The sequence below is a fragment of the Lemur catta genome, chromosome 15 (genome assembly GCF_020740605.2).
Source record: "Lemur catta isolate mLemCat1 chromosome 15, mLemCat1.pri, whole genome shotgun sequence".
Classification (NCBI taxonomy): domain Eukaryota; kingdom Metazoa; phylum Chordata; class Mammalia; order Primates; family Lemuridae; genus Lemur; species Lemur catta.
This window is the reverse complement of record NC_059142.1, coordinates 56,455,965-56,483,672: the sequence shown is the minus strand read 5'-3', so window position 1 is coordinate 56,483,672 and position 27,708 is coordinate 56,455,965. Positions and strand designations below refer to the sequence as shown.

The window sequence follows — 27,708 nt, the reverse complement described above, 5'->3', positions numbered from 1 at the left end:
CTCCCTGTACACAGTGGGACCTCCATGCTACACGCACCCTGGCAGGTGTGTGACTGTACCCGCTGTGTGTGTTTTGGCAGCCATTTGATGAAGACTACCTGAACCATCTCGAGCCTCCTGTGAAGCACATGTCCTTCCACGCCTACATCCGCAAGCTGACCGGAGGGGCCGACAAGTAAGCAGCTGGCTGTAGCTTTGGCATGCACAGATTGCTTTCTGTGTGTCTGGCGGTTGTTGTTTCTTGCAGTGCACACGTGAATGAGAAGAGCGAAGATCAGAGGGGAGGCACAGCACTGAGTGCGTGAATCTGCCCTGATTGGAGAGACAGGTAGTTGTGGACAGTGACGGCGCCCTGCTGCACGTCCACCGTGCTCAGAGCCTCAGCCTGCTGGCCTTCCCCACACACTCCCCTGGCAAGTCAGCGTACGTGACGGTGGCCTGTTGTGTGCTGGAGTCTCAGTGCATCCTCTGCTGTTTGAGAAACAGAGCATCGCAGCCCAGCTATCACAGCCCCGTCCGCCCTTCCCTGGAGCCCCTGATTTCGGTCATAGCAGGGGCTGCAGCCGCAGCACAGTCGTAGCTTGCGCTCCTGGTGCTGCCGCAGCTGTGGCCCACAGCCGGATGGGCTCTGTGCACAGGCTTCGTGTCACTCGCTCATGCAGGCGGTGGCAGTGGCAGGGGCCAGAAAGGGTGAACTGAGAGCATTTCGGTTTCTCTCACTCGTATGCAGTACTGGTCTGTACTACCTCCTGTTGGCTCTCAGTCCACCTTTCGAGAAAGCAACAGACTTCAGCCATTGTTTTATAAATCCTGTCAGTGCGGAAAGAGGAGATGGTGGCAGAACACAAGTCAGCAGCATTTTGTGAGGAATGTCAGATCCGCCTGATGATAGCTTCTCTCTGACAATCCGCTGACATCCTAAAATGTCTTTTTAAAAATGTTAGACCAGGAGAAAGAAGCCACCAGAAATCTACTCTTGCCTGTCAGGCGGGAAAGCTATGGAACTTTCTGGGCTAAGGAGCGAGTGGAGATTGATTGTGGTGAAAGAGATTTGGTCAGCCCTTTGTCAGTCCAGGTCAGGAAACAGTCTCCTGCGGGCTTGTTTGTAGATGCCATTAACACGCAGACTAGGTGACAGCTGCTGCTTCCTCGATACCATGACACTAAAGATGGCTCGCCGCAGAAAATGATGCGTATGTGGGGCGGTGCATATGTCACTTAGCTCAGTTTAGCCATTCCACAATGTGTGCGTATTGCAGAACATCAGCTTGTACACCATAAATAGATAAAATTTTTATTTGAAAAGGAAAATATAACGTACACCTTAAATATATACAGTTTTTTTTATTAATACTTGTGACTTATACTTCAGTAAAGCTAGAAAAAAAGAAAAGAGATTGGAATTATTGGACTATTTTGTGAGTGAGGAAGCTGAAGTCACGTGTGCAGATTCCCCCGACGTTCAGAGTGGGGTCCAAGACACTCTCATTGACTGTCTTCTAACAATTTTTTTTTAACGCTCAAGTCACTGAGAATAATTTTTTTTTACAAAGGTAAAGTACTTTTTATAAAAGTACTGGGCTAATAATCTAAAAGTTGCTGATAAATTAATGGAACTTACGAGAGCCTCGTTTCCTCTCAGTGTACAGGTTAGATCAGTAGGTACTCCATAGCGTTCTTGAAAACCTGAGGATGTTAGTAATAGGTGCTGAAAATAAAACTGTACTTTTGCAGGAAAGTAGTTGTGTGTTTCTGTAGTCTTATATGTATGGGACAAAAGCCAGAATTTCAAAGGTGCTAGAACTGTGGGTAGAACTTATGTTAGAACAATTTCTAGCACATTTTCCTGCCGTTGCCTACCGCACGCTGAGCTCCCTAGAATGATGTTCAAGAGGTGTGAGATATTTAACACGTTATTTCCAGCCTTTTGCTAAACTTTCCACCATTGTGATGTTTAATTAAGCTGCCTCTCTTCTTATTCAGGGGAAAATTTGTTGCCTTGGAGAACATCAGTTGCAAGATTAAATCAGGGTGCGAGGGACACCTTCCGTGGCCTAATGGCATCTGTACTAAGTGCCAGCCGAGTGCCATCACGCTGAACAGACAGGTGAGATGTTCCCTGTGTCCAGCAAGGTTTGTTTTCATGGCTGAGAAATGGAAATTTCCAGAAGAGCCCCTCCTTGGAGAGAAACTGTGACTTGCAGAGTGTGCTATACATGGCAGATTCTCAGGAAGTTTTTGATTGATCAGTTGACCCTTTTGTGGAGGTCATACACTGAAGACAAAAGTTTTCAGATTTCTAGCTCTAGGTGTAGAGTGGAGCCTTCAGTTCTCTCTTCTGCCAGCTCCTCTGGAGAACAGTCTTGGTGAATATTTAAATTGAGTGGTGGTTGTGGCCTTGCCTCTAAGAATCTGTATCTGGAGGTTGGTGACAGAGCCCTCCTGGGACCAGCCCTGGTACCTGCCCAGGCCGGTTAGGAAAGAGCTGGCTCTGGAAGGAGACGACGCCCGGCCTGGGCTGCTCTCGTTGCTGAGCCCAGGGCGGGCCGTGCCGCGCCACCGCCTGCCCCGGCCCAGCTCCTTAGCACCGTGTCCTCTGTGACTATTACGGAAACCAGCCTCCCTCCCTCCCTCCCTGCCTTTGTTCTTCCTGAAAACTACTTTAGTTTTTGCTCTAGAGATCGTGAAAACCTGCATTTTAGGTTAAATCACAGATTAATTTCACTTTCTTGATTGTTGAAACCCATCTCCACTCTCCCCGATCCCCCTGGACTCTGAAGTGGTCTGAAGGTTAAAGCGTGTTTTTAAAACTTCAGTTTTGTTTTTTGTTGGCTTCTTTTTTTTTATTTAAAAAAATTTTTTTTAAAAGCCAGTCAAATTTAGCAATGGAGGGGTTGTATGCCAACTTTAGTGACACTAATGTTAATAAGTTCTGATAATCCACTACCATCAAAACAGCCGGTTGGTTTGTTTTTTAAAGAACTAGGTAAAAGGTGAAATATTTATGAGTAATTTATACTAGAAAAATAAATGTTTATTATTTATTTATTTATTTTTGTAGAGATGGGGTCTCACTATGTTGCCCAGGCTGGTCTCAAACTCCTGGAGTCAAGCCATCCTCCCACTTCGGTCTCCCAAAATGCTGGGATTATAGGCATGAGCCACTGCACCTGGCCTCTTAAATGATTTGTTTTGATGTTTTATTTACCTCACTGTTGTTAACTCTACAGAAATACAGGCATGTGGACAATATCATGTTTGAGAATCACACTGTAGCTGACCGCTTCCTTGACTTCTGGAGAAAGACAGGGAACCAGCATTTTGGGTACTTGTATGGTCGGTACACGGAGCACAAAGACATCCCCCTCGGCATCAGGGCGGAAGTGGCTGCAATTTATGAACCACCTCAGGTAACCATGGCAGGGTTCACAGCTGATGGACGTCTGTCTGTCTGATGTCCTTTTCAGATTGCGTCTTTCGTTGTGTGTGCTGTCACTGTGCACTCTCTGCCTGTCTGCCCCTTCCTACACATACACACACACAGACGCACACACTATTTACTTTCTGAAATTATTGGAGAGTAGGATCATGGCCCCTAAGTGCTTCAGTGTGTATTTCCTAAGAGTAAGGATATTCTCTTACATAACTAGCACATTTATCAACCTAAGTAATTTGAACAAATACGATGCAGTATTTTTATCTCATCTGCCATCTGTGTCCTAGGTGTGCCACTTACCTTAGTAGTGTCCAGCGTTGCCTCCTTCAGGTCTTCTCTGTCGTTCTGTGCCTCTTCTACCCACGTGACAGTCACTGTCCTAGGCAGCTTGTTGTCAGAGTGCTGCAGCACTACTCGTGTACTCCTCACATGCCACACGCTGCAGTCTAGAGTGACCACCAAAGTAGGATGGAAAACAGTTTGAGATTTTTTTGGTGGGGTGGGGAGAAGGGTCCTTGGGGTTTGTCCCACTGGGGGCGTATGTACAATCACCGCTGCAAGAGCCTCTCTGTGATTATGCCACCAACCAGTGACACATTTTGTTCTTGGTTTTTAGGAATTGGGGGCTTTGTGTGTATAAATATATAAATTTTAATTTGCTTTGTAATTATATAAAATATTTATATGGTATATTTCATAATATAAATTTTACTACAAAGGCAAAAACTCTATGTAACAACTATTGAGTTCTAATAGTTAATGATACGTATGGTGAACTATTTGGGGGAAGTGTACTTATGTCTGCACTTTACTTTGGAATCTAACAGAAAAATAAGATGGGTTGACAGGTGACTAGAGGGACAGACAGAGCGTAGTAAATGTTCAGGCTGAATCGAGGTGGTGCTTGCTGAAAAATTCTTCATCCTTTGCTATATGTTAGACATTTTTTATTTACAAAGTTGGAGAAGAAAAGAAATTTGCATAGTTCCAGAGTCAGCTTGGCAAACCAGGTGTATTTGTCCCCCTTCACCCTGTGCCCTGCTCTCCTCTGCAGCAGCCCCACGTTTTAGAACTTCTTGGTTTGACTTACAAAGTTTGATTGTAACGTACGCAGGCCCCGCACACACACGCACAGATTCATGCTTTCCCCTCTTCATGTTGTTGTGTGTGTCCCGTGCTACTTGTACTTTCTTCCACCTCTCATTGTGTTCTGGAGGCTGCTCTGTGGCTGGCCTGCCATGTCCACAGCCTCCCTGGGGGTGGGGGCGTCTCCAGGCTGCCCAGCAGGGTCTGGCCTGCAGGCCGTGGGTGGTCCCGGTGGCTCAGCGGGTTTGTCTGTGGGTCCTGCACGAATGCGTGTCCTTCCTGGCCGGCTGCATTTACACAGATTTTAAGGGTAGTTTACATCCCTTTGACATTTTGGTATTTGTGCAGTGCCATAGACACAGTGTTTCAGTCCTTTTGTGACATTTCATTTAAAAAGGGACATTAGAAGGCAGTAGAGGCTCTGCTGGAGGGGTCTGGATTCTCTGACCCTAGGGCACTTAAGTGCTCTGGGATCAGGATGCTCTTTTTGGAAACACACAATGTTTAATTTTAGTTTTGTAGAGAGAGGGTCTCTTTCATGGAGAGTTTAACAGTTCTAAGTATAATTTTTTAAAAACTTGGCACAGAAACCTCTTGTGTCAATGCTACTTACAGCAGCATCAGGGCTCCCGATTTGAGGATCCTGGAGGTTGGAACAGTTGACCTCTAATCACCTCCAGCTCATTAGAAGTTGAGCCCACGCTGCCACATGTCATTAAACAAGTCCATTTCCTTAGATTTGTCCTGAGTTTGTGACTTGACCTGTGCCCTGGAGGTACAGTGATCTCCATCTGGGTAATACCCAGCAAACGTAAAGCTCTGTGTTGTTTTGCCAGATTTTGACTAATTTACGAGGATGTACCTACCCAATTAATGTAACTCAGTTTGAGGTTACCTTCACCTTGCCTATGCTTATGGCCGGGGTTTCTGTTTGGAACGATACTTATTATCAATGACCCACGAGTTGCATATAAGTGAAGATTAAAGATGTCAGCAAAGATTGTCCCCTCCAGGAAGTGATGTCCTGTGGGTGGTGCAGGTTCCATGTGAGCCAGTCATTGCCGGAGCCTGTCAGCTGCCCGAGTTGGGCGCCTTGCCTCCTGGCAAGCACGTCCCTGAGTTTAGATGCCTTTCATCTGCTTAGGGTGTGTGTTCATTGCTCTCTCTGTGGAGTTCACACTCTCTCTCTGACTTGGTATCTTGGCCGAGCAGGAGCAGCATGGGAATCTTGCAAGGCTGTCTCCTGGGAACAGATACTACCTTACAGCTTCAATCTTGCCTAATCTAGCCAGACCTATTTGGAGTGAAACTACTTATCCAAGGAAGTTTGAAAATGACTTCATTCCCCAGTGAAGGAATCTGTAACACAAAGAAGCAGACCGAGTGTAGAAAGCCCTCCTCAGTCCTGAACACAGCTGATGTAGAACCCTGTGACGCACAGCAGCCTGGGTACTGCACCTTCAGGTTCTCTTGGATTTGCAACTAAAAGTGTGTTGCAACCCGAGAAGGAGAAAAGCCTGAGGGGTGTGGGTTGTGTTTGATCTGGGGCTGTAATTCTCCTTTCTGACAAGGAGGAGACCAGCCCGCACCTGTGGCCCCGGAGGTGGAAATGGGAGGTTGGAGGTGCTGTGTTCTGAGCCTTCTCTAAGTCCAGCTTTCCCCTTTGACTCCTGACAGATTGGCACACAGAACAGCTTGGAGCTTCTTGAAGATCCAAAAGCTGAAGTGGTCGATGAAATTGCTGCCAAACTTGGCCTGAGGAAGGTACTGAGGTGTCAGCCAGGCAGCCTGGGGGGGCCCTGGCTCTGGTGGGCATCCGGGTGGGGGAGTGGCCAGGGCTTGCCTGGGACAACTTCCTAACCTGCAGAGGGTCAGGTGCAGGCTCCACACGGTTTGAAACTCTGCTCGTGTTTATTGGGCACCGATAGCTTTTATGTTCCTCTGACTTAAAGTAAAATGAGAACATTTCCCTGAGCATAAAAAAAATGATCCCAGTACAGGAGCTGTGCATCTCAGCCTGCCAGCCACACTCTTGAGCACTGCAGCAGGGGGTGAGCAGCAGAGGCAGGAATGAGACAGGAGGGGCTGTGGTACCGGCCTCGCCCTGCCTGTCCCCCACGCTCTTGCTGCAGGCAGCTCGGAGGCCGAGGATGGCCAAGGCTGGAGTCCCATTCACAGTGCTGTTTTCTGTGCCAGACACTCGGGGCTTCTGGTCTTCCCTCATCAATCATCCAGTTTCCTTTTACAACTTGGGTGTCTGAGCTGGGGAGCTCTCCTCCTTTGGTGGGACAGTTAGAAGATAGGAGGAGGATTTTCTTTGATTCTGTTCATCTGTTTTATCTCACATCTTTGATAAAGTTCCCAGGAATGTTAAAGATAGGTTTTTAGGCCAGGAGCGATGGCTCGTGCCTGTAATCCCAGCACTTTGGGAGGCTGAGGCAGGGGAGGATCATCTGAGCCCAGGAGTTTGAGACTAGCCTGGGCAACATTGCAAGACCCCATGTCTATAAAAAATAATAAAAAATTAGCCGGCATGGTGGTACGTGCCTGTAGTTCCAGCTACTCAGGAGGCGACGTGGGAGGATCACTTGAGCTCGTGAGGTCTAGACAGCAGCGAGCTGCGTTAGCACCACTGCACTCCAGCCTCGGTGACAACGAGACCCTGTGCCCCCCCACCACCACAAAAAAAAAGATGAGTTTAAACAAATACATAATGACCGTACTTATAATAGAAGGTCTTGAAGGTACTCACAGCCGTGCTCCAAACACTAGCACCTCAGCCCTTACTTAGCTTGGCTTCAGTGCTACTTAATGGCATTTATCCTTTAAGTCTCATTTTCTCTGTTGCCATCCTCCTTGGGTCTTTTGTTCATCTGGGCATTTCTAAAGACAACAAGTCTCCCAGTGTGGCCGGTCATGCTGGCAGGAGGTGGATGTGCAGCGTTGTGTGTCAGGATGTGCTGGGGAGGGTGACAGCCCCCAGTCACCTGTAGGACAGGAGTGAAGACTGCCTGGACCCCAGCTCCACTTGTGCAGCCTGCCGCTGGCTTCTGATGCAAGAGGGTAGCTATCTGTGGAGTTCATGGGCAGAGGTGGGTCCAGGGACCACAGAACACACAGGTGCTGTCACAGTGGGACGTGCAGGGGAGGCCAGGCACTGTCCTGAGCCCCAGGACTGGACTCACAGAGGTTCAGATCCTGGTAACCTCAGATGCTTGTTTCCAGCCCTGCGTGGGAGGTCTGAGGAGCAGCAGAGTGAAGTCTCCGTTGTGTTGCCTCCTTTTATTTTAAGTGCCTCTTTGTGGGGAGTCCTGTTTATTATCTTGGGGTAAAGACCCAGCATTGGTTGCTGTCTGTCTTCCTCGTGGAGTGTAAGTTCCCTTTTCACCAGTTTTCCCTGGTCTCATTCACCACTGTGTCTTCTGCACCCAGCACGGTGCTGGGCACAGGGACGGTGCTGAGAAAAGCTCGTGTCCAACCCAGCAGCACCAGGGAGAGGGTGGCTGGTTTCTACTGAGCAGAGTTTGAAAGCCCCGGCTTGGCGTCTTCTGAGGAGCCGATTCCCGTAGGCTGGGTTGGCGTGTAAGAAGGAGTCTCTGGCAACGTTCTTCTTAAGCTTTACGGGCAGAAGCCAGAAATCATTCATCTGTTTTAGGGAGATCTTCAAAAGATACTTTCCTTTTTTATTAAGGTTGGCTGGATATTTACAGACCTCGTCTCAGAAGATACCCGAAAGGGTACAGTCCGATACAGTCGAAACAAGGTGAGGTGGAGACAGGAGTGTTGGCTCAGCCCTGTGGCTTGGTTACAGTGTGGACTCACTTTCTGAGGGTCTCTCTGCACAGCTTGTTCTAGTTTTCAGACCAAATTATTTTTTAAGACAGTCTCATCGATGAATTAAGGCTGGGTTTGTTTATTCTGTGTCATAGGAAAAGCCCACCTCACCTTTACAAACCAGTGATTTTCAGAGGTTGGCCTGTGGGGGGTGGTTTGCATCATGCTTCTGGCCTTCCTGGTTGCGGGTGGTTTCAGGTGGAGTTGGTAATGGCAGGGATTGCAGGTCTTTGTTTCACCGTGGCCTGCTGTGGCTTTTAAGACATTATAGTTTAGGCTGGGCGCGGTGGCTCACGCCTGTAATCCCAGCACTCTGGGAGGCTGAGGCAGGTGGATCATTTGAGCTCAGGAGTTCAAGACCAGCCTGAGCAAGAGCAAGACCCCGTCTCTACTAAAAATAGAAAGAAATGATCTGAACAGCTAAAAAAATATATAGAAAAATTAGCCAGGCATGGTGGCGCATGCCTGTAGTCCCAGCTACTCGGGAGGCTGAGGCAGGAGGATCGCTTGAGCCCAGGAGTTTGAGGTTGTTGTGAGCTAGACTGATGCCACAGCACTCTAGCAAGGGCAACAGAGTGAGACTCTGTCTCAAAAAAAAAAAAAAAAGACATTAGAGTTTAGTTCTTATATTCTAAAGAAGGCATAGAAGCATCTTTTGACACGATGCTGTGGAATCTGATACGCTGCTTCTCTCGTTGTAGGACACTTACTTCCTTAGTTCAGAAGAGTGCATCACTGCAGGGGACTTCCAGAACAAGCACCCCAACGTTTGCCGGCTCTCTCCGGATGGGCATTTTGGATCCAAGTTTGTTACTGCAGTGGCTACAGGTATAAACAGGGACAGTTACTGCTTTGTTAATATTTTCAGTTCCTTTCTTTGGTAGCTTTGTATCCTTAACTTAGTTATAGTGCATTTTCTTAATGGGCTTATGGGATGTGGATTCCTTTTGTCTTGTGGTAAGAATTCTGAACTAACCGGTGTCAACCACAAAACCAACACCAGAATTGGGACCTCAGCTTAGCCTTCCTTAGGTTCAGTGCTCTTGTCACAAGTCCAAGTCAGCGCTTGGTCTTTTGGATCTGAGCTCAGGGGAAGGCCTTGGCCTTTTCCAGTAGCCAGAGATGACTCTGATGTCTCTGTGTGCAGGAGAAGAGGGATTTAATATTACCATAACTTGGGGTTTTTTTGATATTATGAATGGGACTGTCATTTTAAGAAACAATTTCCATAAAGCTTTTTTGGAGGTGACTGGTGAGTGAGTGGTTTTATGTATATTGTTTTAAATTACACATTATGTACATCATAAAAACATAATATAAGATTGTGGCCTATAAAAATGTGCCACCATTTTTTTTTTTTTTGAGATAAGGTCTTGCTCTGTTGCCGTGGCATCACCGTAGCTCACAGCAGCCTCAGACTCCTGGGCTCAAGCGATTACAGGTGCAAGCTACCACGCCTAGGCCCAAATCTTTTACAACGTATTTGAGATCTTGTCTTACAAAAAAGCCAGACATAGGATAGTATAATTTAAAAGGAATAAGAATTTTAAAAATTGGAGAACCAGCTCACAAAAACATGATCCATTTGGTCAGTTTTTAAAAATAAGCACTAGCCCCAATACTGTGAAGACCTGGTTTCTACCCTCAAAGAGGTGATAATCGAGTTGATTCTTGGGAACTGTCCTTCTGCTAGTTCTGTAGAAGCACCTCCAATTTACTAAGCACCAGTTCACAGACCGCCCGGTGTGTAGTTGGCCAGTTGCACAGTCTGTCCCAGTTGAGCCACCGCTGCCACGGGAGCCCCTGTGAGAAAAGCCTTGACCCCGCCAGAGCTTTCGTACCGCGCTCCGTCCTCTCGAGCTTGGTGTCCCCTGGCTTAAGATCCATTTAGATTGACAGGTACCTTCTTTTTGAAATGAATGTGCTTTTTGAGGAGTGAGAGGCAAAAGTATCTTTCATTGTTAATTATGTTACAAAGTAATGCCTGTTAATTATTTCACATGTAAATTAGGTAAGTCAAAATTATTTTCCTAAATTGTTGCTGGGGTCAAGTTCTTAAGGGAATGGTTGGAAGTTTAGACTCGGATTGGAGGAGACAGGTGATTGTGTGTACCTAGCATCCTTCAGTGAGGGCAGGCTGGGCAGGCAAGTGTCTGGCGAACAGAGGGGACGTCAGAGCAGGGACCCTGGGCACCAGGAGGGGCAAAGAAGGACATTTTATAGAATTCAGAATTTTGCCAACCCAGCACTGCACTTGGAAAGGGGAGAAAAGTATTGTCTTTCTGTTTTCTGTATCACGTGACACCCACCTCCCCATTCAGGCTCATATTCTGGGTACAGTAGGTTGGGCTGCTAGTTCTCAAATCAACAGACTCAGTTCCCCTTTTTGGAACCTTTTGTGACATACAGAAATAAAATTTATAGATAATATAGCCTACCTACACACGGAAATCTAAAAAGGAGAGCAGAGTATAGTAGCCTAACTACATAAAGGAAAAATGACAGGAAAGAAATGTATAAAAACATTTGTACATTTTAGTATGTGAGTGCCTGGGGACTGACACATGGTGAGGACAGCACAGGGATGAGTCAGTGCTGTGTGTGGGCAGGGGCTGTGCGAGGGCTGGGAGGCAGGTGGCTTGGCGAGCCCTGCCGTCCATGCTGGGTGTCCTGTGGTGCTCAGCAGCTCTCCCGCTCCGAGCAGAGTGGCGCACCCTCCCCTCAGCTCACACGGTATCGCAGCCCTAGAGAATTCAGTGTGTGTTAAAACTGTGCATGTATGTTCTTGTGGTTATTTATAAAGTAGAACCGATTCTAATCTCAGAGCACTGTAAACAGGGAGTTTGCAGACACGAGTGTGTAGTGGGCATCATGGTCGTGCGGGACTTGGAGCAGCTCTTTGTAGTGTGGGACCCCCCTTTGCCTGGCAGGGCACCCGGCACCTTCGAATGCAGCCCGAGGCGGTGCCCCATCACTGAGGCAACCTCTTCAGCTTTCCAGAACTGCCACCCCACTGGGAGTTGCTGGTTTCTGCTTGCATGGGCTCCCATGGCAACCCAACCCTTTAATTACTGTTTATAAGGGAAATTATTTCGTGGCCAAAAGAACTGGCACATTTTTAGAATTACAGACGGTTTCTAGCTTGGGGGCTGCCACCTTCACTTATTGAGTCATACCTCTTGTGGAGAGTTTGGACATCATATAGATAATCCTTGGAAATTTTTTGCCTCTAAGATTGGCATTTACTGAAAAGTTTGGAGCCGTGAAGCAGTCAGCAACCCAGTTTATAGTAAGGTGTGCAGTGGGCGTGTTTTCCGTATCCGCATGCTGAGTGGTCACCCTCTCCCTGTCCAGAGGGGCAGCGACTGCAGTGTGGTTACCCAGGGCACTGCAGATCCTAACCTGTGTTTTCAATCATGCCGCTGAGATGCAGGTTTTCTAACTCCAAGTAAAGTGTGCTCTTTCCCCCCGAGCTAGGGTCTCTGGGTCACAGGGCTTGTGGGGATCCGTGGAGCTGTTGGGAATGCACTTGCTGCAGTCCCGTCTTAGACAGAAGGGTGCAGGCATCTCCCAGGAGGCCAAGCCGTTGTGGAGCAAGGTGCCTGGTGCTCCTACAGGCAGAGCTGGCTGGGAGGTGGAGCCCCCTCACCTCCAAATCTGTGTATCCTCTCCCCACCCCCTTTAAACACAGAAAGTCTCTGGTTGGAGACTTCTGGGAGGTGAGAGCCATGACTGCGTGTGGCAGTTTGCGTGGGTGAACCTGAGGTCAGTGCATTGAAAGCCCGCATTTATGCTCCACATCAGTGTTAGTTTCTCTGAGTGTGCATAATTTGGAGCACACTCAGCTTGTGGGCTGTGAAGGTTATTTTCTGACGGTCTGGTTTCAGACACCAGAAATGTACTTCAAACTTGAGAGCAGTGCACCTGAAGGGCGGGAGGGAACGTTAATGAGTACATAGGGTCCTGGGTTTGGGGGAACACAGACTTTGGGGTCCCCCTCCTGTAGCTGTGACCCATTAGCGGGGTGAGGCCTGAGGCCAGCGGACAGGGTCGGGGCTCAGGTGGAATCCTGGGTCACCCTGGGCCACATGGTCACCTCGAGATGGCATCTGATGGCAGCGCTGAGGAGGGTGAGCAGCCTGGGTGTGGCTGGGCCCTGTCCTTTGCTCTCACCTTGACTGTTACTCAGCTTCTCTTGCCAGCAAATGACAGAGCTGGAGCCTTCGGCTGAATTCTCCAGCTATTTAATAATAGGAAGGTGTGTCTAGCCTGATGTCCCCCTCCTCAGGAAAAACCACGACATCTGTGCCGTTGGAACAGGAGGCTATCTGAGCTCCGTGGCTGGGATGTGAGGGTGCAGCCTGGAGCCCCAGGAATATCTCAGGGTCTTTGGGCCTAAGCCTGTCTGTGACCCTGTTGCCCAAACAAAGGGTAACTTCAGTGGTATCTGCACCTCATTTTGCTTTTTTTAATAGCCATCAATTTTGAAAATACTGCTTTCCATTTTTCTCATTCTCAAAGGCTGGATTTTTCTTTCTTTAATGACCTGTCACACTTTAATGCTCAGTGTGAGAGCCAGTGCAGGTTTACAATGCCCAAAGCAAAGCAACAGCCAATGCCAAGTGCACACCTGTGGTTCCACTGCGCCTGTCTGTCCTTTGCCTCTGCTCTTCTTAAACCCTTGCACTCAGTCGAGGTGTGACGTTTATGCCACTGAGCACACTGCACGTGTGAGGTGCTGTGTTTGCTGCTGAGGTATTAGGGTCCTTTGCCCAGGCTTGGCTACCTGTCCCGAGCATTAGAGTTAGGGACCCAGAGAAGGTACCGGACTAGTCAGCTGGGCCTCTGGAGCCAGGTTGACTCAGCAGTTTGCAGTCAGCCATGGGCCCTGCCCTGTCCTCTGGGAGGCTGGCTTGTCCCCTCCTTTACCTTTCCTGACTGTTCGGCCATCAGCTCTGGTTCTAATACACGTTTGAAAGCCATATGGACTAAATTTCAGTTTTTTGGTCAGTAAGTGATTCAGTTCTTGTCTAGCTGAAATAAAGATATTGAGGGTTTTTTTTCTTTTCCTCAAAAGCCATAAAAAACAGTGAGATTGGAGTTGTCACGGTGCAGTCCTGATGCTGGAGGCACGGCCAGTCTTGTCTTAGCTTCTCCAGAGTTGCAGCCTGCCCCGCCCGGCTTTGCCCTGACCGGATCATGGCCTCAGCAGCTGTTTGAGCTGCCCGTGTCCCTGGTGGGAAGTCCTTCTGGAGGCTTTGTGGGAGTGGAGATTGGGGGGGAGTGAAGAATGGAGACCGTGGAGGGTGCGTGGTGAGGAGCTGGGCCCTGACAAGTTCCCGCTGCTCTGCGTGGGCGGCGTCCATGCTGCTCCCCGTCAGGGCTGGTGCCTGGTGGCACTGACTGCACGTGGTGCCCTTGGAGGTTGCTGTGAGGTAGAGCCTGCAGTGTATACAGCATAGCCACTAGTATCGTTATTTTTCATTTGTTTCTAGAGATGGGGCCTTGCTGTGTTGTCCAGGCTGGTCTTGAACTCCTGGGCTCAAGTGATCCTCCTGCCTCGGCCTCCCACCGTGCTGGGATTACAGGCGTGAGCCACTGCACCCGCCTGACTAGTATTTTTATTAAAAACAGTTTGTCTTGCTCTTCTGCCATCCGCTCCTGCTTCCTCTTTCTGCCTCCAGACGAATTTATCTACTTAGCTTCACCCTCCATTCACTTAAGAGTAAAAGTTTGCTGGAACATGGGGCTCTGTCTATTGTTTACACCGTTGGTGTTATTAAAAACCAAGAGCCCAGTGTTACAGGTTTCTTAGAATTTGTCTAGCAGGCTTTCTGTTCCTCACCAGAAGACCCCCCAGAAAACCGAGAGCCCAAGTGCTTGATGACATGAGGCACAGCTTTCAGGGTGGATGTTAGAGGTGGTTTCACGTGGTCAGTTTCCTGATTCTGATGGAGCACGTCAGAGTCAGGCCCCTGTTTGTGAAGCCGGGAGAGTGTGAGGAGCCGCAGCAAGTCCAGACTCTCGTGGCCAGGCCTAGAGCTCCAGCCACCCGCCGGGTGACCACTGGACCTGTTTCAATTCGTACCCAAGACAAACTCTATTTTTTATTATTATCTTAAATTTCAAAATATTAAGGGGCACAAATGTTTTTGTTACATGGATAGCTTTTATAATGCTTAAGTCAGGGCTGTAAGTGTGCCTATTACCCGAATAGTGTTCACTGTACCTGTTAGTAGGGTTTTACCCCCCCTCCTCTCCTCTTCTTCTTTCTTGATTTCTGATGATGTTTACTTTTCTCTCTGCCCATGTATACCCATCAGTTAGTTCTAAGTTATTAGAGAGTACATGTGGTATTTGTTTTTCCATTCCCGTGACACATCACTTAGGCTAATGGTCTCCAGTTCCATCCAAATTGCTACAGAAGACATTAATTCACTTCTTTTTATGGCTGAGTAGAACTCCACCAAGACACACTCTTGAAGATTTTTTTTCTGTTGGTCGGAAGTGAAGAGCAACAAATATGGACTGGTTTTGAGCGACCTTTGTTAGGTTCTCTCTGAAGGTCTCTCTCTTGCAGGTGGTCCCGACAACCAGGTCCACTTTGAAGGGTATCAGGTGTCCAACCAGTGCATGGCCCTGGTCCGCGACGAGTGTCTGCTGCCGTGCAAGGACGCCCCTGAGCTCGGCTACGCCAAGGAGTCCAGCAGTGAGCAGTATGTGCCTGATGTATTTTATAAGGTAAAAATACAGTAAGAAACGAGTTACTCGGAGAACAGTGTGAACCTGTCGTGGACATAGGGTGGCGGCTGTCTGCCTGCCACCTCGCAGTGAGTAGCTGGGTCATATCTGACTTGGGTTTTGATGAAACTCAGTCTGCTGTTGATTCTTCACTTTCTCCAGAGTGCAGTGCTCCATGGTTTCCATGTGAAAGCCTGGCAGAGCTCTTTGTAAGGTGACAGCCCACCTTAAATCTTGTCCACTTGGCCCCAAAACAGACTGTGGGAGATGCAGTCTGTTCTTCATAAGCTTCCAATTTTGCTCCTGCCTCATGCAGCTTAAATATGTGGGCCTCCCATCCCATGCACCTTAGAGATTTTGCAAATATCTGGAGCAAGAAAGTGGCTGCAAGTGTGAAGTCCCTGCATCTCTGACTTTGTCACTCCAGAAAAACCCCTTCTTTAGCTCTGATCATCTGTGATACACTCTGCCATCAGTCCTGTCCATACATCATGGGTGTGTTTCTGGACTCCCTTCTGTTCCGTTGGCCAGTTTTCCTAAACCAGCACCAATACCATACTCTCTTCAATGCTATCACTGTCATTCTTTTTTTTTGAAACAGAGTCTGGTTCTGTTGCCTGGGCTGAAGTGCAGTGATGTCATCATAGCTCACTGCAACCTCAAACCCCTGGGCTCTAGTGATCCTCCCTCCTCAGCCTGTGGAGTAGCTGGGACTACAGGCGCACACCACCATGCCCAGCTAATTTTTTTATTTTTTGTAGAGATGGGGTCTCTATGTTGCCCAGGCTGGTGTCGAACTCTTGGCCTCAAGTGGTCCTCCCGCCTTGGCCTCCCAAAGTGCTGGGATTACAGGCATGAGCCACTGCACCCGGCCATGCAGTTATTCTTTATACATGTTAAGTCACAGCCCTACTTTGCTTTTCTTCGGGAGCCCTGACTATCCTTGGCCCTTTCCTCTTCCAAGTGAATTTTAGAATCAGCTTGTCAAGTTGTGCTAAAACCAAACAATTGTGTTAGGATTTCATTGAGAACTTTTCAGGGCTGAGTCCTCGTCCTGTGAATTGCTCAGGTGCTGCATTTGTCCCAGTGATCCTTAATGTCTCCCACAAAGGTTTGTGGTGTCATTTGTTAGATTATTACCAAGTAGTTTAGCTTTTTCTTCATATTAGCATCATTTTAAAATTACATTTCTAACTTCTACTGTTTGAAACAGGTTAAACAGGTTAAATTTTTATCCAGCAACTTTGCTATCTGCTATTTATTCTTATTTGTACGTCTAGTCTTTTGGGTTTTCTACACAGTTGTGTTATCCGTGAATGACAAGCCGTCTCTTCCTCTCCGTCATTAGCCCTTTCTTTCTTGGCTTGCTGTGCTGGCTTGCAGAGCTGCCGGCAGTGGGGGCCACCAGCATCTTGGTCTTGTTTCTCATCGTAAAAGAAGTGTTTTTGGAATTATAGCATTGACTATGAGTTTGCTGTGGGTTTATTTTTTTAATTTGGAAAAGGAGAGCTTTATTTCTCATAAAGGGTTTATATCCCATGGTGGCCATTCCTGCAGGCTGAAGCGGGGCTCCCGGCCACACGCTGGGAACATGTGCTTCCAGGCAGGGACAGTGGAACAGGAATGTGTGCGGAGCGGGGGCTAAAGATGGATTTCAGCAGGACATAGGAGGAGTCATGAGTGTGCACGGAAGGAGAACTATGTGCCTGCGCAGTGGGGCTCTCTGTCCCCTCATGGGGTCCACATGTAAGGATGGCCACCCTCTGGGTCAGAAAGGTGAGACAAGGACTCGGAAGCCCTCTCTGTGCCTGTTCTGTGCAGTGTTAGCACTGCTTCATGGTGGGGGGTTTTTTGTCAGAAAAGATGCTGGTCTGGCACTTAGGAAATAAGGCCTGGTTGGCTGTCAGTGAGGGAGGGTGAAATAGTGCGTGTCCAGCTCTCATCCTGTCATGTCGGGGACTCAGCTTTAAGGTTTCTCTGGGGGTCCCCTTGGCTGAGAAGGGTCCATTCAGTCAGTGGGGGGCTTAGGATTTTATTTTTAGGTCACAGTTGCACCTTTTGGTCGAGACATGCCAGAGGCCACACTTTGTTTTATTCTGTTGTTGCCAGGGTGGTGTGGCTACCTGCCCTCGATCCACCCAGACTCTGGTGGGACCCCTGTGGTGTGGGGTTATTTCAAATACCCTTTATCAGGTTGGAAACCTGCTTTTTTTATTTCCAGGTCTTATTGTAATTTTCTTTTACCTAAGAATAGAGCTTCCTTTTGTCGTGAAATATGTGGTATTTCCTTAATCATTGTGTTGTTTTCATTGATTGTTTCTTTGCCCTCTGTTAGAACAGGCTAGAAGTGCTTTCCAAATTGTTTATAGCCCTGTAGGATTTGAGACACTCATTTTTCATGTTTCAGGAAAACATCAGTCTGAGCAGAGAGAACTAACTATAAAAGCAAACATTTAAGTAATCCTTTTAGTCTTCCTGTGGACTTTGTGGTGGAATTTAAAATATGCCTTGTAAACAGGATCTGCACCAATGTTTGTCTAGGGCTGTTGTTCATCATGGTGTTGTCTGTGCTGATAAAGATTGGAAACAGCTGAACAGTCCAGTAACAAAGGGATATTAAATTATTATACATCTGTAAGGTAGAATAGCATGTGGTCACTAAAGGCATCTGTTTTGCAAATTAGTTAAAGATACAGGATAAAACTCATGATGTAAAATTAAAAGTGCACCTACATAGAGAGTGTAATCCAGTTATTTTTGTTTTTTGAAGACACCGGTGGATGTTTACACATGTATGTGGACACACATTGGCATGGGCTGGGAGATGCTTGTCTGCAGCTCCACTCTGGCCCATGCCTCTGGTCAGAGGAGGCCGACAGGTGAGGAGAGGTGGACACAAAGATGCCTGATGTTGAAGAAGTAATTGGAAGGTCCCTGTATGCGACATTCCACATGTTTTCTAAAAGAGCTTAGGGGTACATGGATGGCTGCGTGAGGCCCAGAGGCTTTTCCCGAGGGACTGGCTGTGCTTGTGCCCGGGGTGTTTGGGAGTGGGGCACGCAGTGGGGCTTCTCCCTTTTTGTCTTTCTGTGCTGCTGTCACACCACGAGTGTTCGTTTTGTGATTTAAAACATCTTAAAGAAGTTTGTTACAGCACATGTGTTCCCTGTGGAAAAAGATGAAGACGACATATTGAGTGATAACCACTGTTTGCATCTAGTATAGTTCCTCTGTTCTTTTAAATTAAAAAAAAAAAGAATTGTAACTATACAGAATAAATGAGTACATTTACTGACTCTGTGGCCAAATCAGAATGTTTTTAATTAGTCTCGTGTTGATGGCTCCTTTGGTTATTTCTGGCTGTTGTTACCAACTGTCGCATCCAGCACTCTTGTGCATCCTCAAAGCAGAATTGCTGGAGCAGGTTTTTGAGTTTTGATACATACTCGCAACTTGCCCTCCACAAAGTCATGGTAGTACCTGTTTTTATAATTAGGAAGATGAGTTTAAACCAAATTTCAGGTGAAATGCACACAGAGATTTGTCACATGCGCACCGAGTCACCTTGTGGCAGCATCCACCCTGCTGGTGCACGGGCACCCGGCGGTGAGCACAGTTCAGGGTGAGCAGCAGGGCCCTCAGGGAGGATGCTTGGCCCCTGCAGAGATGCTCCTTGGCTTCCTGTGTGTTTTTCCAAACCAGGAGGCCGATTATGGCCTGCACTCGTTATCTTCGAGAGGTGCAGCTGTGGAGCCTCCTAGCAGGCCCCAGAACCCAGCTGGTGGTTTTGTTTGGGCAGACTGGGTCTTTCTGTTTGCTTGTCATACACAGACAACACCCACACTCATGTTCAGACCAGACCTGTACAGCCACGAGGCACTTGTTGGTCTCCTGCCTTTTCCTTTATTTGTTTTTTTTTTTTTTTTTTTTTTTTAGAGACAGGGTCTCCGTCTCTTGCCCAGGCTAGAGTGCAGTGGTGCAGTCATAGCTCACTGCATCCTCCAACGCCTAGGCTTGCAGGTGTATGCCATCATGCCCAGCTGATTTTTCTTATTTGTTGTAGAGACAGGGTCTTGCTATGTTGCCCTGGCTGGCCTTGAACTTCTGGCCTTAAGTGATCCTCCTGCCTCGGCCTCCTGGAGTACTGGGATTAGAGGCCTGAGGCACTGCACTTGGCTTGTCTTTTCCTTTATAGATAATACAGTTAGACCCTTAGGTCTTCCCTTGGCTTCCCACTGAAGGGGAGAGGCATCTCCATGCCCCTCTTTGCCCGTGATGCCGGAGGCTTCGCTGTGTGGGGTGACGTGCATGCACCTTCAGCTTCCCTTTTCGCCCTGGGCTGTGCTGCTCCCAGGGTCTGTCGTCTTGCATTGCTCCATGGGACATGCACATCATGCCAGCCCTCACCGTATCTCTCCGCTCCTCTCTGGCTGTGGTGCTGGCAGCCACAGGGTCAGCACTGGGCCCTCAGCCTGGGCTTTTGGGAGCTGTGAGTGCTTTGGCCATGTCTGTAGGGGAAGGTTCCTGGTGGGCTCTGGCGAGGCTGAGCGCTGACTGGTGGTCCTCCGTGATGAGGTGTCCTGGCTCCACTGGTGTTCCTTGGTACAGGGGAGCCTACCTTGTGTCTCCTCCCAGCACCAGGAGTGTGGTCTCTGCTGGTCACCACGTCACCAGCACATCTTAAGGTGGTCTTAGGAGGCCGTCCAGTATGTAGCCAGGCTGCTCACTCAACTGTGAGTTACTACTTTGCCTCTGCTTTGAGGAATGTTTTCCCGGGACGCGTGTAACATGAGCATGAGCACATGTGTCGAGGTGTTTTTAAGACCCTTCTACTCACAGAGATCACTAAGCCTCTGGGCCTCTCATCCACGTTCCTCTGGGCGTGAGGCAGCGGCTCTGCCTCTAGAATCTGAGCGTTGCCTCCACCTGGGCCGTGCACTGCCTCCCACTCCACGAGTGATTCTATGACGGGGGTGGAGGGGCACCCAGCTGCTCTGGCTGGAGCCAGCTGTGCTCACCCCGTGCCCCAGGGTCTGGAGGAGCAGGTGAGTTAAGCCTCTGGGGCAGGGATAATGGGTTGATTGGATTTGAGGGAACCTCTTAAGAATAAGTGAGGATTAGGAATCCTTAATGAGAGGAATGACTTCCAGTTCTTATTTGTGTGAATTGGTGATTGTGTTGAGTGTTTTTAAAAATACTCATTTTCTTCTCCTGAAGCGATAATCTCTGACTTCAGTGGAAACAAGCTGGCAGCCGTGAGAGGCCAGTGGTGATCTAGCCCAGGGATCTGCTTGTCATTTTGCAGGTGGCTTCTGCGACTCTCCCAGGTTCCCAGCTGTGCACCTTGGCCCGCAGAGACTCCAGCAAGCACAGGCATGGATGGGCATCCCCTGGGACCTTGGGCAGTGACTGAGCTGAGCTGGCTTTTGTCCCCTCTCCTCTGCTGGAGAGCCCTGGAGCTGAGGCGTTTCGCTGGCTGTTGGATTCTGTACACGATGCTGAAGGGAAGGGCACCTCGGTGCTGAGCCCCTCCCTAGTAGCCCTGCCCCAGCTCACTGTTGAGGTGCTCTCCCGTGTCTCACCACCAGTGTTTGGGGGACACTGGTGAGCACGCAGGCATGGGTGGGGTGCTGGGGATGCACTGGCAATGGAGAGGGTGCTCCCTGTGTTGTGGAGGCTGTGGGGGGCGCAGGTGGGCTGAGAGTTTGGGAGCCAGTGGAGGGTGGACTTTGCACAGGTAGGGAAGATGCTGGTTGACAGTGGCCCTGTGTATACCTGGGCAGATTGTTCCAGACAGGCAGTAGCCGGTCCCAGCCTGGAGCATGCTGAGCACGGGGGCCAGTGTTGCTAGGGCAGAGGTGTCGGGAGGTAGAGGTGTCAGGAGGCAGACGGGAGCTCCCAGAAGGTGCTGAGCCAGGAATATGCCGCCCAGGCAGGCAGAGCACTGGCTGCTGGGCTGGGAGTGGACAAAGCAGACAAGGGTGCAGGTGGCACTGTGGTAGTTAGGGGTCTGTCATCGGGACCCTGGCAGCTGGGCCAGGTGGGCAGCAGTGGCGGAGGGAGGAAATGGTCAGAGCCTGGATAAATCCTGGTGGTTGGAGCAGGTGGCTGCGTGGGCAGCAGCGGAGGAGGCACGTCGTGGGGGAGGCTTGGCGTTCACTTTGCCCACGGGAAGCAGCACGGTCAGCCAGGAGTGAGGATGGAGGTGGAGGTCTGCAGACCAGGAACCCACGAAGGGAGCGTTGTCAGGGTAGGAGGGCGGGGCCAGCAGCAAGTGTGTGGTCACAGATGTAAAGATCCATGTACATCAGGCAGCTCAGGTCTTTTAAAAATTAATGTATGAAGCAGGGTGTGGCGGCGCCTGTAGTCCCAGCTTCTCAGGACGCTGAGGCAGGAGGATTGCTGGAGCCCAGGAGTGTGAAGTTGTAGTGAGCTATGATTGGTCCATTGCTGCAGCCTGGGCCATGGAGCGAGACCCTGTCTCTTTTTTTTTTTTGTTTGTTTTTTTGAGACAGAGTCTCGCTCTGTTGCCCGGGCTAGAGTGCCGTGGCGTCAGCCTAGCTCACAGCAACCTCAAACTCCTGGGCTTAAGCGATCCTCCTGCCTCAGCCTCCCGAGTAGCTGGGACTACAGGCATGCGCCACCATGCCCAGCTAATTTTTTTCTATATGTATAATTTTAGCTGTTCAGATCATTTCTTTCTATTTTTAGTAGAGACGGGGTCTTGCTCTTGCTCAGGCTGGTCTCGAACTCCTGACCTCGAGTGATCCTCCCGCCTTGGCCTCCCAGAGTGCTAGGATTCCAGGTGTGAGCCACCGTGCCCAGCCTCTGTCTCTTAAATAAGAAAAATTTATAGAACATTTTTAATACAAAATCAAATGTATGTGTGTTATGAAAAGTCTGAAATTATAAATTAGTAGGAAGAAAATAGACCCCCATGGTACTCCCTTTCCTTCATCTGTTCTTCCGGGCACTGCCCTGTGCATGCGTGTCTGCAGACGTGGCTGTGGCGGGGTCCCCACTGGGCCGCAGCCCGCCCGCTCTTCTCAGCTCAGACTTTGTGGCTGTGGAGCGCTTCCTCTGTGCCCGGGAGCCGCAGTGCTGAGCAAGTCACACAGGTTCCCTTGCCTGACATGCTGTGGGGTGTCCCCCTGGTGGTACAGGGCGGGCACAGCAGGGTACCCCAGAGCTGTCACTGAGGGGTGTGAGAGTTGGCGAGCAGAGCCCACTGAGGGTCCACGTACCCAGAGGGTGCAGTGTGCACCTGGGGTCAGTCTAGCTGGAGGGTGGCTTGTGTCAGGTATGGTGGGCCGTGGGAAGCCACGGATTGAGATACGGAAGCTGGGTTCTGAAATGTTCCTGCTGGAGGCGGCATGACGTGGTTGGGAGGCAGGAAGCTTTTGCAGCATCTAAGCCAGTACGCCAGGCGCCTGAGTCAGGGCAGGGCAGCGGGGTGGAGAAGTGAGGTGGGACTGTGTGGACAGGTGCTGACAGCCGCAGGGGCGGTGGGGGCGAGGTTGCCGTGTCGGAAGATCCATCCTGGGGTGCATTGTGAGGAATGATTTATAGTTGGGGAGCCCAGTGTGAAGGCTGGTGCCGTTGGAAACCCAGGCGATCTGTCCGTTTCTTGTGGCCTTTGGGGAAGGAGAGGTCGTGCCAGCACAGAGCCCCAGAGGCCTCACGGGACACGGGGAAGGAGCCCAGGACCCAGCCAGACTCCTGGTTTGGGTGAGCGGGCGTGTCCTGGGCAGAGCAGTGGGTCTGTGTGGGAGGCTGGTGAGTCCAGGCGCTGACACGCGGAGTTTGAAGATGGCCCTGGACAGTGGTGGGCAGCGAGCAGTCGGTGGTCAGGTCTGGGAGCTCGGGCAATAGACACAGGCCAATAATGTCCTTTTAGGACATCTGCATAGAAGGCCCTGGAGGTAGATGAGACATGCTGAGATTGTTCAGAGGGAGAAGAAAAGGGTGCTGGGCAGCGTGAGGAACACTGCTCTGAAGAGGCCAGCCCAGGAGGAGGGCCCAGGAAGAAAGCAGCCAGTGACGGAGAGGGCGGGGGGTGATGTCCTGGCGCCAGGGTGCTGGAGTCGGCTGTCCTGAGAGCGCTGACGGCCTCAGCGAGGACCTGCAGTGCTGGGCATGGTTCACGCAGCAGCACTCGGGCTCTGCTCTGGCATCTGGCACCACGAAGAGTGCCAGTGGACCACCGTCTGGCTCGTTCTCTGTGCATGGTCCACGTTACCTGGGCTCGTTTGTGGAAGGACCTGCGTGTTACAGGCTCTGAGTCCCCCAGGTCTCCTGCGGGGGTGCTGTGGGCACGTGCCGTGCGCTGCGGCCCGGCCTGGCTGCCTCTGAGCCACAGGCCCAGGCTCTTCCCATGTGTTTGCTGACTGTTTTCTTTGTGAATCGCTTCTCCATGTGTGCATGAGGTGATGTGTCATTTTCGGCATTCATTTGTGGGGTCTTTACATACTAACTCTTTCGCATATGTAGCAAACACATGCCGGGCTTTCACTTCCTTATACAGAGCAGCTGAAATGTTTTCTGATTTCAAAGACACCTTAATCTTGTTTTGTTAGTTTCTGCCTTTGTCATCATCTTTGGGAGTGCGGTGGCCTCTCAGTTTGCGCCTGTGCCCGAGTCCTGGCGTGCTCAAGTCCCAAAGCTGACCCTCAGTACACGTGGGTTTTACATCCCACAAATACTTTTTTTTTTTTGAGATAGAGTCTCGCTTTGTTGCCTGGGCTAGAGTGAGTGCCGTGGCGTCTGCCTAGCTCACAGCAGCCTCAAACTCCTGGGCTTAAGCGATCCTCCTGCCTCAGCCTCCCGGGTAGCTGGGACTACAGGCATGCGCCACCATGCCTGGCTAATTTTTTCTATATATATTTTAGTTGGCCAGATAATTTCTTTCTATTTTTAGTAGAGACGGGGTCTCACTCTTGCTCAGGCTGGTCTCGAACTCCTGAGCTCAAACGATCCACCTGCCTCGGCCTCCCAAAGTGCTGGGATTACAGGCATGAGCCACTGCGCCCGGCCGCACAAATACTTATTTTCAATCTGCATTTGGTTGAAAAAAATCTTAGTATAAGTGGACCCGTGTTGTACAAGTCAACTGTAACCTTTTACCCCAAAGCTATCTATTTACCTACATACTTTAATTTTATTTTGAGACCCCTGACCCCTTCATGCATCTAGTCGCGCAGGGCAGGGGTCCGGTGTATGTGTCTGCAGATGCTTGACCAGGGGCTGACCCCACCGTTGTCGTTGGCCAGGGCAGCCACGTACGTCGCCCTGCGTCTCACCTCTGGGCATCGTCCCGGCGCCACTCATCTGCCAGTCTCTCCCTCTGCCATTATCAAACTATTCTATTTATTGAATCTCCATAATATATATTTGTATTTGTTAGAGCAAGACCCTGCACTACGTACCTCTTTTAAATGTCTTCAGTCATAGAAGATTGTGTTTCTTTCCAGCATTATTCAGGAAAGTTTATCAATTAATCAAGACATTGCTAATGAGAAAGAGATTCCAAATAACATATTAGCATATTCCCTGTCCAGGAAATGGATTTGTGGTCCCTGAAATCTCTGAGCATAGTTTTGTTCTTGCCCATGTGGTGGAGGTGGCGAGCTGTGCTCAGGGTGAGCCTGCTGTCGGGACCACAGCCTGAGACTCTCAGCTTCCCCGGGAGTAGAGTCAGGTCTGAGTGTGCCCTGACCCCGCAGTGCCAGCACTCGGTGAGGAGCCTGACTTCCGAGTGTGGGTGGACTTGGTCTCTGATGCACCCTCTGCTCTGCTGGCTGACAGGTCGCAGGGAGGCGAACTCATCCTGTAGCCTGTCACTTCTCATCCTATGTTGGGGACAACAGTCCTGCCTGTGACGGGTGAGGCCGTGAGGACCAAGTGGTTCTGTGCACACAGCAAGTTCCTCAGAAAGGCCGGCTGTGGGTTCTGTTTGCATCTGACAGGCGCTCTGTAGATGTTCATGGACTGGACTGTTTCCTAAGCAGTGGTTCTTTAAGAAACCACGTTTCTGAGAGCTTTGTTTTTTCTCGAGTTATCATGTGAAATCTCAGATCCTGTTGTCACTTGTTCCCCTTCTTGCACCTAGTTCTTAGAAGAGAAAAGCAACACATTCAGGATTTTTTCACTGTTTTTAAAGCAAGGTGATGCCATCCAATCAGTGGAATTTGCCCTGGTATGAAGTCCATGTGCTTTTGAGCTAACAAAGACTTTGATCCCTGGATTTCTGTTTGCTGTCAAGACCTTGGTGCTGCTGCTTCCAGACGCGGCCATAGCAGGTAGCAAGGCACTGGGGACCGTGGTTTCTGACTCTCCCTGTGTCTTGCTTCAGTTGGAGATAAAACTGCTGACACTTTGGCAGTTCCCAAACTTGAAATTGAGATGTCTTCCTCCTAGTGCATTCCGTCTGACATTTGCTAAAGCCCATAAAAAGTAATTGCCTTTTAAAGTGGTGTGTAGGTCTAGCATTGGTTGGCAGAGACATCTGAGTGAAGGCATCAGGGAGAGATAGAAGTTACCTGTTTCTTCCCTCAGGGAGGTAAGGGGGGTACAACACCTTTATTTTCTTGGGGAGCAGAAAAGGTGCAGTTGGGTAGTTAAATCTGAAAGAGAATAGCACGACACAAAAAAAGAGAGAGGGGTATTTAACAGGAAAAATCCCTAGAGGGGAAGATTAAAGTGAACAGGTGCTGGAGAAATGTTTCTGCATATTAGAGCTTAATTAGATTTGAAGATGAATTCCAGATGGGCTAATTATGTGTGAGTTGTTGCAGGTTATTTCTTGTAGGGGCAAGCGTGTATTTTTGGAAATCGTGATTTAGTTTGATTGTATTTGATTCTTGCCGCCTACCAAACCTCTTCCATCGAGAAACCGCCTTTCTGGGGCCCCAGGATGCCACTTGGCAGGCCCCACGGCTTTGGTGCCCCAGCCAGGGCCACAGAATGTGGAGTCCGTCCTGACTGCAGCAGCCGCTCGACATGTGGAAGGACAGACGGCCCTTCTCCACATCAGGTGGAGAGTGACTTCAGCTTCAGAGGAAGGCAGATGGGGCAAGGCTGTGTGTTTGAGTGAGCTGGCATTTGAGGGGCAGGGCCAATACTTGAAGTGGAAATAGTCAAATAGCGCTCCCTGTGCAGCCAGCTGGTGGGATGGATCTGGACTGTGTTTTCTGGGAGGGCAAAGGGCCAGTTTTTGTGGGCAGCTCTCTAGAATGGACTAGAGGAAGGGCAGGGAGGTGTGGGAAAACATCTTTCAGGCTAGAAATTGTAATCTTCAAGCAAGGAACAGGGCCAGACGGGGTCTGTGGGTATCCCTTTGGGGTAGAATGCTTGATTTGACTTAGGAACCGCTGTAATGGTTGTCTCAAAAGATAGCAGAGCCCTCTGCCGTCCCAGGCAGGTGTGGATGTGCTGGGCTGGCCTCACAGCACCACACGGCTCAGGGCGATGTGCTTGGCAACCAGTTTGGGTCTGAGAGCTTCAATAAATGTGAACTTTTATGTAAGGCCCTATAATTGGAAATTATGGATATATAATTTATATATGACTTAATGAATGATTTATATAATGTTAAGTGATGATTTAGATAGAAAATATGACCCCCTCTTGCAGAATCTTTAATGAAAAGCATTGGTTCTTATGAAATTTATTTCTGGAGCTCTGTTTGAACTCAGCATGTTTGACATAAATCAGGTCTAATTGTCATTTTGTGATTAATGAACATATGCTGGCCGTTTTTCCCCATAATTAAACTTTATGTTCCATGCATCTGACAAAGCAAAACAAGTTTAGACTTTGACAGATTGGTGGTGGGGGTTTTCCACGTCTGCCTATTTGTGTGTGTGTGTGTGTGTGTGTGTGCGCGCGCGTGTGCGTGTGGGCGCGCACACGAGTGCTCATTTGTGCATGCCTTTATTTTATTAATGTACAAGTATTAAGTTTCCCTAAAGTCGGGTTTTCAGAGCTATAAGATCTTTAACAATTAGCATTCAAACTGCGAAACTTCAAGTGCCTGCAGAGGCCAGAATAGGCCCGGATCTAGCCTGAGGGGAGCACAGACCCTCTGCCTCTGTCTCAGACACAGTGCTGGGCTGAGCGCCGTGGGTGGAGGGGTGGGGGCTTTGGTGGCTCTCCCAGCGGAGACTCCCAGTACCTGAGAGCATGCTGCCTTCTCAGCTTGTGGTCATAATAAAGAGCTCCAAGAAATGGAAGAAGGTGGATTCATTGCAAAAATAGGCACACTTTCCTTTCTGTTATTCAGATACTCCAACAAGAATTGTAGCATTTTAAAAGGTGAGACCAGTGTGTGAAAGGAAAAACATTGTCTCTGGTCACCTTCCCTTACCTCTGTTCACCCTTGATTGTTTCAGGACATAGACAAGTTTGGCAACGAGATCACCCAGCTGGCCCGACCCCTGCCCGTGGAATATCTGATCATAGACGTAAGTGCCCCCCAGCCTGGACAGGCCGACCCCTGCCCGTGGAGTATCTGGTCACAGAAGTGAGTGCTGTCCCCCCAGCATGGGCGGCCAGCCCAGCAGGCACTTGGGAGGTCAGGACTGCCGGGTGGTAGCTGCTCAGGGGAGGAGCTG

The 27,708-nt window shown here is 49.4% G+C and overlaps 1 protein-coding gene and 1 non-coding gene across 3 annotated transcripts in view; both read left to right on the top strand.

The window, feature by feature from the left end:
* NPLOC4 (NPL4 homolog, ubiquitin recognition factor) overlaps positions 1 to 27,708 on the top strand; it is a 57,483-nt gene that overhangs the window by 18,084 nt on the left and 11,691 nt on the right. For both annotated transcript variants that reach the window (XM_045569691.1, XM_045569692.1), the window contains exons 6-13: positions 81 to 175; positions 1,984 to 2,107; positions 3,231 to 3,410; positions 6,200 to 6,286; positions 8,214 to 8,285; positions 9,058 to 9,184; positions 14,937 to 15,097; positions 27,487 to 27,558. In XM_045569691.1, the coding sequence (XP_045425647.1) occupies positions 81 to 175; positions 1,984 to 2,107; positions 3,231 to 3,410; positions 6,200 to 6,286; positions 8,214 to 8,285; positions 9,058 to 9,184; positions 14,937 to 15,097; positions 27,487 to 27,558 (918 nt within the window). The remainder of the gene's footprint in view (positions 1 to 80; positions 176 to 1,983; positions 2,108 to 3,230; positions 3,411 to 6,199; positions 6,287 to 8,213; positions 8,286 to 9,057; positions 9,185 to 14,936; positions 15,098 to 27,486; positions 27,559 to 27,708) is intronic.
* LOC123621382 lies at positions 14,152 to 14,213 on the top strand. Its single transcript, XR_006729110.1, has one exon. It is a non-coding gene; the product is annotated as a U7 small nuclear RNA (small nuclear RNA).